General features: G+C 40.8%; 1 protein-coding gene across 1 annotated transcript; it reads right to left on the bottom strand.

The window, feature by feature from the left end:
* Positions 1-6,624: 6,624 nt before the first annotated feature.
* On the bottom strand, positions 6,625-13,832 carry srm (spermidine synthase). Its single transcript, XM_029664535.2, has 8 exons — positions 13,562-13,832; positions 12,680-12,800; positions 12,432-12,524; positions 12,165-12,318; positions 11,935-12,018; positions 11,432-11,577; positions 8,232-8,354; positions 6,625-8,081 (listed from the first exon to the last, which is right to left on the bottom strand). Exons 1-8 carry the CDS (start codon positions 13,690-13,692, stop codon positions 8,064-8,066), a joined length of 870 nt encoding a protein of 289 aa, XP_029520395.1. The 5' UTR covers positions 13,693-13,832; the 3' UTR covers positions 6,625-8,063.
* Between the last annotated feature and the right edge of the window lie 425 nt (positions 13,833-14,257).

Genomic DNA, 14,257 nt, shown 5'->3' with positions numbered 1-14,257 from the left:
TGCACCCTACGCAGTGCAACTCAATATTTGGAAGGTGTTCCTAATGTTTGGTATACTTAGCCCCTTGATTATGGCTTATGTTTTAATTGTAGTAGCGTAACTGTGTTATGATATCATAACTAGAACGAGTAGAAACTATTACTGGAAATAGTCAATGGGATAGTTTTTGTTGACATGGGAGACTTTTAAAACCAATTATGTGGCTGGCCACCCCTTTACAACTTGGAAGGCATGGTTTTGCAGATATTAAAAGTGAACAAGACAGTTTCGATAAACAATTGTCCTCAAACAACTCGTTTCAAGGTGAAATCACTGAAGGAGAAAACTTAACCTCAGTTTTGAGTTAAAAGCAGCTGACAATCTGCAGCAGATGTTGTTTATTTAAAGCATAATTCACCCATCAACTCAGTGGCCTTGGGGTTAGTGTCGGCCCTGAGATTGGAAGGTTGGGTTCAATCACCAGTTTAGTCATACCAAAGACTCTAAAAAGCAGAACCCAATGCATCTCTGCTTGGCAATCTGCATTAAGCAGATTCATTCGGGGTAAGGCATTGAGATAGTCTAGCGTCCTGTCCAGGGGGTATACTTGTATATCAAGTTGCCTCACGCTACTGAAACAGGAGATAGGCTTCTGCCCTATAGGCTGTTATAGCTGGGACAGGGCTACTTATAATGCACCCAGAGGTAATGTTATATCCCATACATTTTTCACCAAACCTAAACTTCGTAAGCTTGTTGATTATGTTTAATATGTGAAATGCAAAAGTTTTTTATGTTGTTGACCGCGAATAATTGTAAAACTGAATTTCCGACTGCGTATTATGCCGTTACGTATCACAGATACCAGCTTCATGAGATACCAGCTTCATGAGGCAGTCACCTGGAAAAGGTTAGTCGAAGTAATTGAGGTAATACTGTATGTACAAGGAGGTAGAGTTAAAGTGACTGCATACATAATAAACAGAGTACAGCAGCGTAAAAGAGGGGGGAGGTGGTGACAATGCTAATAGTCTGGGTAGCTATTTGATTAGCTTTTCAGGAGTCTTATGGTTTGGGGGTAGAAGCTGTTAAGAAGCCTTTTGGAAGTAGACTTGGCGCTACAGTACCGCTTGCCGTGTGGTAGCAGAGAGAACAGTCTATGACTAGGGTGGCTGGAGTCTTTGAACATTTTTAAGGCCTTCCTCTGACGCCGCCTGGTATAGAGGTCCTGGATGTCAGGAAGCTTGGCCCCAGTGATGTACTGGGCTGTATGCACTACCCTCTGTAGTGCCTTGCGGTCGGAGGCAGAGCAGTTGCCACACCAGGCAGTGATGCAACCAGTCAGGATGCTCTCAATGGTGCAGCTGTTGAACTTTTTGAGGATCTGAGGACCCATGCCAAATCTTTTCAGTCTCCGGAGGGGGAATAGGTTTTGTCGTGCCCTCTTCATGACTGTCTTGGTGTGTTTGGACCATGATAGTTTGTTGTGATGTGGACACCAAGGAACTTGAAGCTCTCAACCTGCTCCACTACAGCCCCGTTGATGAGAAGGGGGGCGTACTCGGTCCTACTTTTCCTGTAGTCCACAATCATCTCCTTTGTCTTGATCACATTGGGGGTGAGGTTGTTATCCTGGCACCACACGGCCAGGTCTCTGACCTCCCCTCCCTATAGGCTGTCTCATTGTTGTCAGTGATCAGGCCTACCACTGTTGTGTCGTCTGCAAACCTAATGATGGTGTTGGTGTCGTGCCTGCCATGCAGTCATGAGTGAACAGGGAGTACAGGAGGGGACTGAGCACGCACCCCTAAGGGGCCCCCGTGTTGAGGATCAGCGTGGCAGATGTGTTGTTACCTACCCTTACCACCTGGGGGCGGCCCGCCAGGAAGTCCAGGATCCAGGTGCAGAGGGAGGTGTTTAGTCCCATGGTCCTTGTTTTAAGGGCACTATGGTGTTGAACGCTGAGCTGTAGTCAATGAACAGCATTATCACATAGGTGTTCCTTTTGTCCAGGTGGCATAGGGCAGTGTGGAGTGTGGAGATTTGTCTGACCAGACAGACGGCTAGGTCCGGCCGGCTAACAAGACATCACATTTAATATCACATTTAAATAAGTATTCGGACCCTTTACTCAGTACTGTTGAAGCACCTTTGGCAGTGATTACAGCCTCGCTACAAGCTTTGCACACTTGTATTTGGGGAGTTTCTCCCATTCTGCTCTGAAGATCCTCTCAAGCTCTGTCAGGTTCGTTGGGTAGCGTTGCTGCACAGCTATTTTCAGGTCTCTCCAGAGATGTTCGGTCGGGTTCAAGTCCGGGCTATGGCTGGGCCACTCAAGGATATTGAGACTTGTCCCGAAGGCACTCCTGCGTTGTCTTGGCTGTGTGCTTAGGGTAATTGTCCTTTTGGAAGGTGAACCTTGGCCCCAGACTGAGGTCCTGAGCACTCAGGAGCAGGTTTTCATCAAAGATCTCTCTGTACTTTGCTCCATTCATATTTCCCTCAAACTTGACTAGTCTTCCAGTCCCTGCCGCTGAAAAACATCCCCACAGCATGATGCTGCCACCACCATGCTTCACCATAAGGATGGTACCAGGTTTCCTCCAGATATTCAGGCCAAAGAGTTCAATCTTGGTTTCATCAGACCAGTAAATCTTGTTTTTCATGGTCTGAGAGTCCTTTAGGTGCCTTTTGGCAAACTCCAAGTGGGCTCTCATGTGCCGTTACTGAGGAGTGGCTTATGTCTGGCCACCCTACCATAAAGCACTGCATAGATGGTTGTCCTTCCTGAAGGGTATCCCATCTTCACAGAGAAACTTTGAAGCTCTGAGTGACCATCGGGTTCTTGGTCACCTCCCTGACCAAGGCCCTTCTCCCCCGATTGCTCAGTTTGGCCGGACGGCCAGCTCTAGGATGAGTCTTGGTGGTTCCAAACTTCTTCCATTTAAGAATGATGGAGGCCACTGGATTCTTGGAGACCTTCAACGCTGCAGAACATTTTTGGTATCCTTCCAACAGATCTGTGCCTCGACACAATCCTGTCTCGGAGCAATCCTGTCTCGGAGCAATCCGACACAATCCTGTCTTTCCTTCGACCTAATGGCTTGGTTTTTGCTCTGACGGGCACTGTCAACTGTGGAACCTTATATAGACAGCTGTGACTTTCCAAATCATGTCCAATTAATTTAATTTACCCCAGATGGACTCCAATAAAGTTGTAGAAACGTCTCAATGAGGATCAATGGAAACAGGATGTAACTGAGCTCCATTTTGAGTCCCATAGCAAAGGGTTTGAATACTTATGTAAATAAGGTATTTCTGTTTTTTATTTTTAATACATTTGCAAAAGATTCTAAAAACCTGTTTTCACTTGGTCATTATGGTATATTGTGTGTAGACTCATGAGAAAAAAAGTATTTAATCCATTTTAGAATTGTTTTATTTATTTAACTAGGCAAGTCAGTTAAGAACAAATTCTTATTTACAATAACGGCCTAGGAACAGTGGGCAAACTGCCTTGTTATACCTTGTTAGCTCGGGGATTCAATCTAGCAACCTTTTGGTTACTGGTCCAACGTTCTAACCACTAGGCTACCTGCTGTAACGTAATAAAATGTGGAAAAGGGGAAGGGGTCTGAATAGTTTCCGAATGCACTGTAACGCAACATATTTTTTGTGATTAAACCATCAGTAGAGTTGAAAATGCAATGGAAACCATTTGAACTTGTATTTTTTTATTTGGAACATGGGTATTTAACCATAAAAGGTATTTGTATGTGTACTACATCATCATTCAGCCATTTTGGCACAGTAACTGTTTGCAGAATCTATGAGATGTACCTATATAAATATTTGTAGCTTTATAATAGGAGCTTAGTATAGGAGGTTAGTGATGGTAAAGAGCTCTCTGCTTAAAGGCATAAAGGAGGCCTATTGGTGTGCACATACAACATAGTTTCACCACTTCCCCCACCTTAGGGTTGGTTCCGCTCTTCCAGGTTCACTCCCCTCAACTGGTCTAGGAGTGTAGTCAAGTACATTGGATAGAGATAACAGAATAGACCTGTATTGTTTCCAATCATCTTTGCTTCTGAGTAACTTGGTCACATGGCATTAGACAAAGATGGAGATATGAAGAGAACAGAGGCTAGCTTGGTAAAGAAAGGAGTAACGGAACTGCTGTTATCACTTGTTTGTACGAAATGACCTCACAGACCCGATACACATAGCCACAAGAAGAAAACAAGGTAGCTTATGATGCCCCAATCTGCCGGGGAGGGGTGGAACCAACCATGATTAAGTAGTTTTTAGGGTTCTATATAAACCCCTTGCTTTTGTTTTATTGGGCTCTCAGCGATCACCTACAGGTGGTCGTTAACAAGCTCCATTATTGCAATAATTAATCGGTATTAAAGGCTGATTGATTGAAGAAATTGAGTCTCTTCTCCCTTACTTGATTAGAATTTCCACTACATAATTCACTACCCAAACCAGACGCAACTGGTTTCAAGCGGCCAAGATACCTTGTGATCTCCTACTACGATCTCGTGGACAAACTTGGAATCAGACAGGGGCCAGATTTACATCAATGGATAGGTAGAGACTTTCTCGTATGTATGTCACTCCTGTAAGACAAAAAAAGAAGGCATGGCACGTTGCTCAAGCTGCTGTATCTCAGGCTCTGTAGTAGTCGTAGTTTCTGACATCTTAATCAGAATTCCACAGTTCTTGCCTTTCTAACAGTACTAAGCATGTATTTGCAGGACTTATAGTTTAGAGACCGAAATGTACTTTGAGGGTAGCATACAATATAATGCGTTGTTTAGAAAATGCCACCAGAGTTTAACAGGATAAGTTCAAGGTCAGAATATGTGTAGAGAGAAGTCCATAAATGGAATCTAGCTATATTTACGGTCTCAGCTATAAAGCGGAGACCCTGAGCTCTGACATGTATAGCATGTTACTGTACAGCCACTACGTTCCAACTTAGGCGCTGAAATCGGTGACCAAATCTTATCATTTTCGTACAGTATACGATTGTATAGGGCTATGAGGTCAATAAGTTTGAAGGTGGAATCAACATGTAATATTTTTTTAATTGATAAGTTCAACCTCGAAACAAACTAGATAACATGATAATTCACAATGGTGGAAAGAAGGGCATGTGCTCCTTCATACAATATCCGCAGGACAATATTAAAGTGAAACTGCTCACCCAGCGATATGTTGATATGGATGCAAGACTAACTATAAACTGCTTACTTTCAGACTTCAGAAATATCGAATTAACGTGTAGACTCAGAGGGAGCAAAGCAGAACATTGCAGGTAAAACTGTTATGTATGCTGTAGGTAGATGTGGCAGTTATCTATGATATCGGAGAACTATGGATCTAACATGTACAGTGCCTTCAGAAATTATTCATACCCCTTGACATACGCCACATTTTGTGTTACAGCTTGAATTTAAAAAATATATAAACATCTCATCCATCTTCACACAATAACCCCATAATGACAAAGTGAAAACATGTTTTTAGAAATGTTGGCAAATTTATTGAAAATGAAATACAGAAATATCTAATTTACATAAGTATTCCCACCCCTGAGTCAATACATGTTAGAATCACCTTTGGCAGAAATTACAGCTGTGAGTCTTTCGGGGCAAGGCTCTAAGATCTTTGCACACCTAGATTGCACAATACTTCAAGCTCTGTTGTTGATCACTGCTAGAAAGCCATGTTCAAGTCTTGTAACTAGGCCACTCAGTAACATTCAATGCCATCTTGGTAAGCAACTCCAGTGTATATTTGGCCTTGTGTTTTAGGTTATTGTCCTGCTGAAAGGTGAATTTGTCTCCTGGTGTCTGTTGGAAAGTAGACAGAACTAGGATTTTGCTTGTGATTAGCTCGATTGTTTCTTTTCATCCCCCCAAAAACTATGTAGTCCTTGCCGATGACAAGCATAGCCATAACATGATGCAGCCACCACCATGCTTGAAAATAAGAATAGTGTTCAGTGATGTGTTAGATTTGCCCCAAACGTAACGCTTTGTAATCAGGACAAAGTTCATTTCTTTGCCACATTTTTTGCAGTTTGACTTTATTGCCGTATTGCAAACAGGATACATGTTTTGGAATATTTTTATTCTGTACAGGCGTCCTTATTTTCACTGTCATTTAGGTTAGTATTGTGGAGTAACTACAATGTTGCTGATCCATATGCTGCCTTCTACCATCACAGCCATTAAACTCTGTTTTAAGTAATTGGCCTCACGTCCTTCCTCTCGGCAACTAGTTAGGAAGGACGCCTGTATCTTTGTAGTGAATGGGTGTATTGATACACCATCCAAAATGTAATTAATAACTTCACCATACTCAAAGGTAATTCAATGCCTGTTTTTCTTCCTTCTGCCTACAGGTACCCTTCCTTGCGAGGCATTGGAAAACCTCCCTGATCATTGTGTTTGAAATTCACTGCTAGACTGGGGGACCATACAGATAATGTGTGGGGTACAGAGATGGAGTCATTTAAAAAAATCATGTTAAACTCATTGCACAGTGAATCCATGCAACTTATGTGACTTAAACCCATTTTTACTTCTGAATTTATGGCTTGCCATTAAAGGCATTGAATACTTGACTCAAGACATTTCAGATTTTTATTTTTAATTAATTTGTCAAAATAATCTACAAACAATTCCACTTTGACATTATGGGGTATTGTGTGTAGGCCAATGACACAATCTCAATTTAATCCATTTTAAATTCATGCTCTACACAAAATGTGGAAAATATCAAGCGGTGTGAATGCTTTCTGAAGGGCCCTGTGCAGTGGACACAATTCTACAATGTGGGATTGAAACCGAATTGGTTCATCGTAATTTTCATGCCTGAGCTAGTTCAGGTGGATTTCTCACTTCATACAGTTTTTGTATAATCACTTGATTTTGGACGAGAGATGTGGAGCTTTAAAACAGAGAAACAAGTCTCAGATATCCAGTTTACCTCAGATTTATTATATTTCATCATTCTTATAAAAAAACATGATCTTAATGTTCATGTGTAACACCATTGCCTTGGACATAGGTTTAGTATGGATGCACTACTGATACGTACTCCATGGAGATCTATAGTTTTCAATATTTCACACCTAAGTTCATAACAAATCAGGTCCCCAAGAAATAAAAACCAAAAGGCATAATTTTGACATCAGTATTCTGGATTATTCCATACTAGATCAACAACCATATAGTACCAAATATAGGGATTGAATAGCAAAGGATAAGAAACCAACTAAATTGATGTGCAGTACATCATCAGCATTCAATCAACTTACACATGTAACTTCATCTCCATTGGTGAATAAACTATATCTAAACAAGTGTTATATAGGAAACAATCAACACTTCTGTTGACATTTTAAAGTGGTAATGTTCTCAACTCCTGACCTGAGCTTTTCCATTGTGGCAGATAATACATTTTCAACCAATATAAAATCATACCATTCGTCTGCCTGGAGGTAAACTATGATAGAAACCACTTCAACAAATGTTTCCTACTGTAATGGAAAAACACAATCCAGGCACTATTGGATCATCTTGAATTATTTGGGTGAATGAGTTGACGGAGAGGTGCGAAGAGGAATACGTTTGTATTGGTTTTCTTTAAACCAGAGTGGGCATGTTTTGCAATTGAGTGTACCTTAATCTTAAGAGGTAATCTGGTATTTATACAACCAAGTACTATGATTAAATCCATACTAATAATGTGTTAGAATCACATTGCTCCAAAGAGTAGGGTATGAATGTTTTCCATCCCACCTCATTTTCCAACTAGATGTTGACATAAGTGATTACCATTTAAGAATCAAGACATGACAAAAATTCCAGAACAAATAAATACAAATAGTTTGTAAGACTGGAAGGAAGCACTGGAAGGAATTAATACTCTGAAAGGAACAGAATTGCCCACTGAAGGTCTTTCCTTCCTGGTGGAGACTGAGAAAAGAGGCGTAGCAGCTCTTGTGTTGCTTCTGTTGCCAGAGAGAATCAGGTCAAGGATTAAGATTTTGTTCATCATGCCAGTCATGCTTCACTCAGTACCTGTGAAGAGTAAAATAGTATGGATAAAAGTGAGACAACGCAAGGATGGAAGATACCTGGTGTAGGAATTTCACTAGGGTGGGGGAAATGCCCTCAATTTCTGTATGAGGGGTCTGACATGTACAATAAATATGATTGTAACAGGGTTACCTTTCTTGCAAACTCAGGGAGGATGAACGATGCTCTGTGGATCTCCGGGTTGTAATACCTCAGGTTCATACTTTCCACCTCATTTGTTGATAGTTCTCTCACGGGATCTCTGAAAGTGGTTTGCTAAATACAAAAACACAATTGTTGTAAGAATATGGGACTGTGACTGACCGTGGAAAAAAAGTCATCACTACGGAAGTGGGTTTCAGAATGTTTTTAAATACTTTGCTTGTTTAGAGGCCTGAAAAACGACTTTTTCCCACATCTTGGAATAGACCTGTCAATGCAAGGTTCATACATGCATTATAAACCATATGTAGTCATCTTTTAACATGAATCCCAGAAATCCTTAAATGCAATTATTTAAGGTCTTCATGCATGTTAGCTAAGCGCATGCCTTTTTTGAGCACCGTGAGAATAAATCAATAGAACTATTATGAATGCATCCAAAGTTAGATATACAGATAAAATGTTCTACAAGTTGGATTGGGAAGGATCTTAGACCATTCATCCATACAGAACCCTTCCAGAGTCTTTATATGTGTGCGATTATAGAGTTCCCTCTTCAATTCAAACCACAGGTTTTCACTGGGATTGAAGTCCGGTGTCGGCCATTAAAATGTGGATTTTGATGTGTGCTTGGGGTTATCGTCTTGCAGTCAAGTTTCAGCCTCCCCGCAGAGGCAACAATGTCCTGGTACAGGGTAAAGTTCATGATGTTGTTGACCTTAGCAAGGGCCCCAGGACCAGTGAAAGCATAATATCCACCACCATATTTTTCACAGAAGATATGGGGTTATTTTCTGCTCATGCATTCTCATTTTGACATCAATCCCACCACTTGTGTGTGTTTGTGGCCAAATGGCTCTATTTTCATTTAAACGCCTGGAGTTTGCTAAACGTCTATGGCACTTGGATTGGAACCGGAACTTTGCTCAGTATTAGACCTTGCTAGTGTCACTTCTCTCTTTCAATGCATTTATCCGGAAACAAAGTAGCCTAATCCCAAAAATATATTTAACTAGGCAAGTCAGTTAAAAGGGCCTTTTTTTCTCCACTTCCTGTGTGAATGACGTGCCCAAAGTAAACTGCCTGTTAGTCAGGCCCTGAAGCCAGGATATGCAAATAATTGGTACCATTGGAAAGAAAACACTGAGGTTTGTAGAAATTATAAAATAATGTAGGAGAGTATAACACAATAGATATGGTGGGAGAAAATCCAAAGAAAAACCAAGCAGATTTGAGAGAGAGACAATGCTCTTCCAATGGCCAGTATAAGGGAATACTCAATTCTAGCTCCCAGGATGCAATTCCTATGGCTTACACTGGGTGTCGGCAGTCTGTTCAATGTTTCAGGCTTATAACTTAAATAACGAATAAGAAATAACAGTTTTAGTACGAGGACACCGGCATAGAAACCCGTGTTTGCGCGCGCCAAGACGCACCTGCTAAAATCGGTTTCCTATTGAACATACTTTCCGTAAGAAATATTAGTTTGATTATATTTTAGGGTATCTGAGGAACAAATGGAAATGTATTTTGAAATTTAGGCGTAGATTTTCAGACTCCTTTCTTTGCATGTTGAACGAGTGGATTACTCAAAATCGATGGCGCCAACTGAACAGACCTTTTGTGATATAAAGAAGGATTTTTATCTAACAAAACACTACATGTTATAGCTGGGACACTGGATGACAAATCAGAGGAAGATTTTCAAAAAGTTCATATTTAATCTCTATTTGTGAATTTATGAAACCTGTGCCGGCGGAAAAATATTTTGATATGCGGTGCCGTCCTCAAACAACCACATGGCATGCTTTTGCTGTAATAGCTACTGTATATCGGACAGTGCAGTTAGATTAACAAGAATTTAAGCTTTCAACCGATATGACACTTGTATGTACCTAAATGTTTAATATTCACAATTTGTATGATTATTTATTTGAATTGCGTGCCCTCCAGTTTCACAGGAAGTTGTTTCGCTAGCGGGACGCCTAGGCTTAATAAGTAATTAAGAACAAATTCTTATTTTCACTGTTCCCCGGTAGGCCAACGACCTTGTTCAGGGGCAGCACGACAGACTTTTACCTTGTCAGCTCTGGGATTTGATCCACTACCTGCCGCCCTGGTTGGACAAGCAAATGTATAGGATACAGATGAGATGGCATTTCAGCTGCAAATACATTGATCATTTTCAACCCGATCAGAAACATTGTGGTCACAATCTTCCTAAATAGTATCACTTATGTCTCTTGTTGAATTTGGGTACTATTTCACGATAAGGATTTATCGTGGACTCCCGAGTGGCGCAGCATCTCCGTGCAAGAGGCTTCACTACAGTACCTGGTTAAAATCCAGGCTGTATCACATCCAGCTGTGATTGGGAGTCCCATAGGGCAGCTCACAATTGGCCCAGTTTTGTCCATCATTGTAAATAAGAATTTGTTCTCAACTGACTTGCCTAGTTAAAGGCTAATAAGAAAACGTTTATTCTTTCATCCATTTAGATATCATGGGCACAACACACAGTATTCATGCCATAGAGGCTATCAAAGGCAACTGTTTCCACTTTTTTATAGATAAGTACATTGTGGCCTGCCTTCCTGTAATGTCAATGATCCAAATCAATAATTCCATATTGTCCTTTTTTTTTGTCAATCGCTGGCTTGTAACCTGATGAACAATGTTGATTGGCAGATGGAATCATTTCCAATGATGTTGTAAGGTTAAAGTAATGAGGTTACAGGATGGGCCCAAGCACATGCACACCTAAGAATTTATTTTAACTCTGTGCACACACCTGCATGGACAGAGAGCAACGACGTGGTACACACAAGACACGCACTCTACACACACATGGATTTTGCATTGTAGATATGTGGTCGTAGAGTAGTGGCCTGAGGGCACACAATGTGTTGTGCAATGTAATGTCATGTAATATTTTATATGTTATAACTGTCTTAATGTTGCTGGACCCCAGGAAGCGTAGCTACTGCCTTGGCAACAGTTAATGAAGATCCTTCATAAATACAAATATATTTTCAAGGACCTTTTTTTGGCTGTTGAGCACTAGTTTCAAAACTACTTGCTTAAAAAGTACACAAAAACTTTAACTCATTCAATTCTATATGTAATGAACCACTAAGAACTACATTACTGAAGACAGAAAAAAGCTAACCAGGACAAAGATGGAAACTTACAGCATTTTTACTGCACAGCATAAAGCCAATCTGACCACTTGGGTAGGTGGGAATGGTGCAGTAGGCATAATCTACCACTGGGAACAGTGTCTTGCAGAAGGTCCGCATCTCTTTAATCAGCTCCAAGTGGAGCCATTGACACTCTCCTGTGGAAATCAGAGGCAAACAAAAAAGGGTGGGTCAATTCTCTGTCAGTGTTATTGATCTAACCGACTGCAAAAAAAATCAAACTATTTCCTCACAGGGCAATAAGTAAGCTGCTGAGCAGCATTTGCTGCAAATAAAGATAGGGATGGTCTTCTGACTCCCCTCACCAATTGAACATGTATCTTATTGGCAATCTTGCTATAATAATGTGATATAGGTGGCAACAGGTTCCTGGCCAGTTTAGATTGGCTGTCTATTTACCTCGTGATACTGCTATGAATTGCACACACTTTGTCATCTTTTTTCTAATAACGATATCTGAAGCAGGATTGAAGCGTCAGTAGAAATCATGTCACCTTGGCAACAAAGAATTCCACCATCTCGTAAGGCTGTCTTCATTAGTTCATAATAAGACTCTTTGAACAAACTCTCAGCAGGCCCTGTAACAGAAAGACATAAGTAACTGGATTAGATTTACTTGAGATAGCTATTGATACGTCAATTATCAAAAGGTACATTTATTTTCCAGATTACACAGAAATATGAGCAAATAAAACACTCATGTCGCAGGCATCTGTTTCCTTACCAACAGGGTCAGATGAATCTGTTATAATGATGTCAAAGGCATCCTGGTTCTGTTTCATGAACTCAAATCCATCCCCAACATTCAGAGTGAGTTTGGGACTGAAGAACCCTTGCGCCATACCTGGGAGGTATTTCTTCGACACATTGATTACATCCTTAAGGGCAAAGTGAATATTATAACAAACTTCACACTTCTGTCTTCTATACTGTTACCAGTCAATTACATTTTGAGAAAAGAGCATGATTCCAGTTAGTGTTTGGTACCTACCTCATCGATTTCACACTGAACCACTGATTCAACAAGTGGATGCTTTACCACTTCTCTCAGGACACCACCATCTCCTCCACCAATAATCAGGACCTGCAAAGAAAAGGGAACATTCATTATAATAAGTGATACAAGACACCAATTTCCAAAACTTCCCCAAAAGGTCATCTGTCCTGGATTCTCTACAAGGCACAATTAAGTCTTGCAGTATAATATGTTCAACTGAATTTATGGTGGGATGACTATACCTTTTTGGGGCAAGGGTGGGAGCACAGAGGTAGGTTGGCTATCATTTCTTGGTAGGAAAACTCATCTCTCTCTGTGCATTGAATAACTCCATCCAGCACAAGTACATTTCCATAGGTTTTGCTGAAAATATATGGTATGAGATTACTTACTCAAATGACTAATTAGTGCAAACAAATAACCCCAGAAACACTAGAAGAGCAGGAACAGGTCAAAAAGGAACAGACTGGATGTGGTTGCATGATAATAAATCAGGAATGGGTTAGGGGTGTCAAATAAAAGTTATGACTGGCAAGATAAAGCTAGCAACCTAGTTAGCCAACTAACGTTACGTATATGAGACAAGTTGTGCCGAGACATGCTAGCTAATGCAGGGTTACTTACATTACTTAGCACACATAATATTGCAGCAATTTCAATGACGGAAGTGAGAGATGGCAACATTTGGGTTCATGACATCTGGCAAGTTAAACTAGCTAGATAGTTAGCTTTGGCTAGCTAACGAGCGAACATGAATAAAATGACCGCGACAAACAATCAAAACAAATAACTAGCTAGAAAACCTTGGAAACATTTACACCCTTGGAACCAATTAGGTAACTAACCGTATAGTAGCTAGGTTAACGACGTTAAGGTATTGCTGTCAGCTAACTAGGTAGATACGTTTGCTAGCTAATTAACGTGAGCTAACTAGTTAGCGCTAGCTAAACTTCTAGCAATAATGATTAGATGAGAGAACAGTTACTTAACCTTTCAATTTTAAAAGCAGACTAAATACTAGCTAGCCAGCCACTCAGCGTTACATAACTAGCTAACGTAGCTAGCATAAACAGTTGTATTGCTAGCTAGCGTTAGCTACCTAGTTAAATAGCTAGCTTACTTACCTCCTGAAAACCATGACATCTTGAAATTTAGATTTTTGTTGGTAAAGAACCTCTTCTACTTGCAGACTCATCGCTTGTCCAGGCCATAACGTACACGTTTCTGTGAACCATCCGTCTTTTATACTGTCCATTATTGATGCAGTCAAAGTTCACAGTTCGTTATAGTAACAAACAAAAAATATTTGTTAATGTTTCATTCAAAATAAATCTGACTGAGCTATGAACCACGTTGGGGCGTGTAGCATGCCTTCTTCGCTTTGGTATCTTCTTCGGTGGTTTTATCGGTGGTTGGCATCCAAAGTTATGGTTCATTACCGCCACCTACTGCACTGGAGTGTGGGACAGAGAGGGAGAAGCTAAATCCTACCTGCCAAGCCCGTTGCTCGCAGGTAATATACACTTTAAACTAATTTCCTGTATCCCCTTCTTCCTCATACATACTCATCAGCTTCCCTCTGATACTGCCCACACTATAGCAATATTTAGGCTCCTGAGTGGCACAGAGGTCTAAGGCACTGCATCGCCGTGCTAGAGGCGTCACTACATATCCTGATCCGATCCTGGGCTGTATCACAACAGGCCGTGGTCGGGTGGGGCACAATTGACCCAGCGTCGTCCGGGTTAGGGGAGGGTTTGGCCAGGGTAGGCCATCATTGTAAATAAGAATTTGTTCTTAACTGACTTGCCTAAGACGTG

The sequence above is a fragment of the Oncorhynchus nerka genome, linkage group LG7 (genome assembly GCF_034236695.1).
Source record: "Oncorhynchus nerka isolate Pitt River linkage group LG7, Oner_Uvic_2.0, whole genome shotgun sequence".
NCBI lineage: Eukaryota > Metazoa > Chordata > Actinopteri > Salmoniformes > Salmonidae > Oncorhynchus > Oncorhynchus nerka.
This window is presented reverse-complemented; position numbering and strand designations above follow the sequence as displayed.

What these genes read in the sequence shown, in the direction of transcription:
- srm (XM_029664535.2), bottom strand. Translation starts at nt 13,692, where the DNA reads ATGGACAGTATAAAAGACGGATGGTTCACAGAAACGTGTACGTTATGG. An exon ending in TTCAGTGTGAAATCGATGAG is followed by an intron (nt 12,319 to 12,431) that starts GTAGGTACCAAA and finishes TTTGCCCTTAAG; the next exon opens with GATGTAATCAATGTGTCGAA. An exon ending in TGCTGTGCAGTAAAAATGCT is followed by an intron (nt 8,355 to 11,431) that starts GTAAGTTTCCAT and finishes TTTTGTATTTAG; the next exon opens with CAAACCACTTTCAGAGATCC.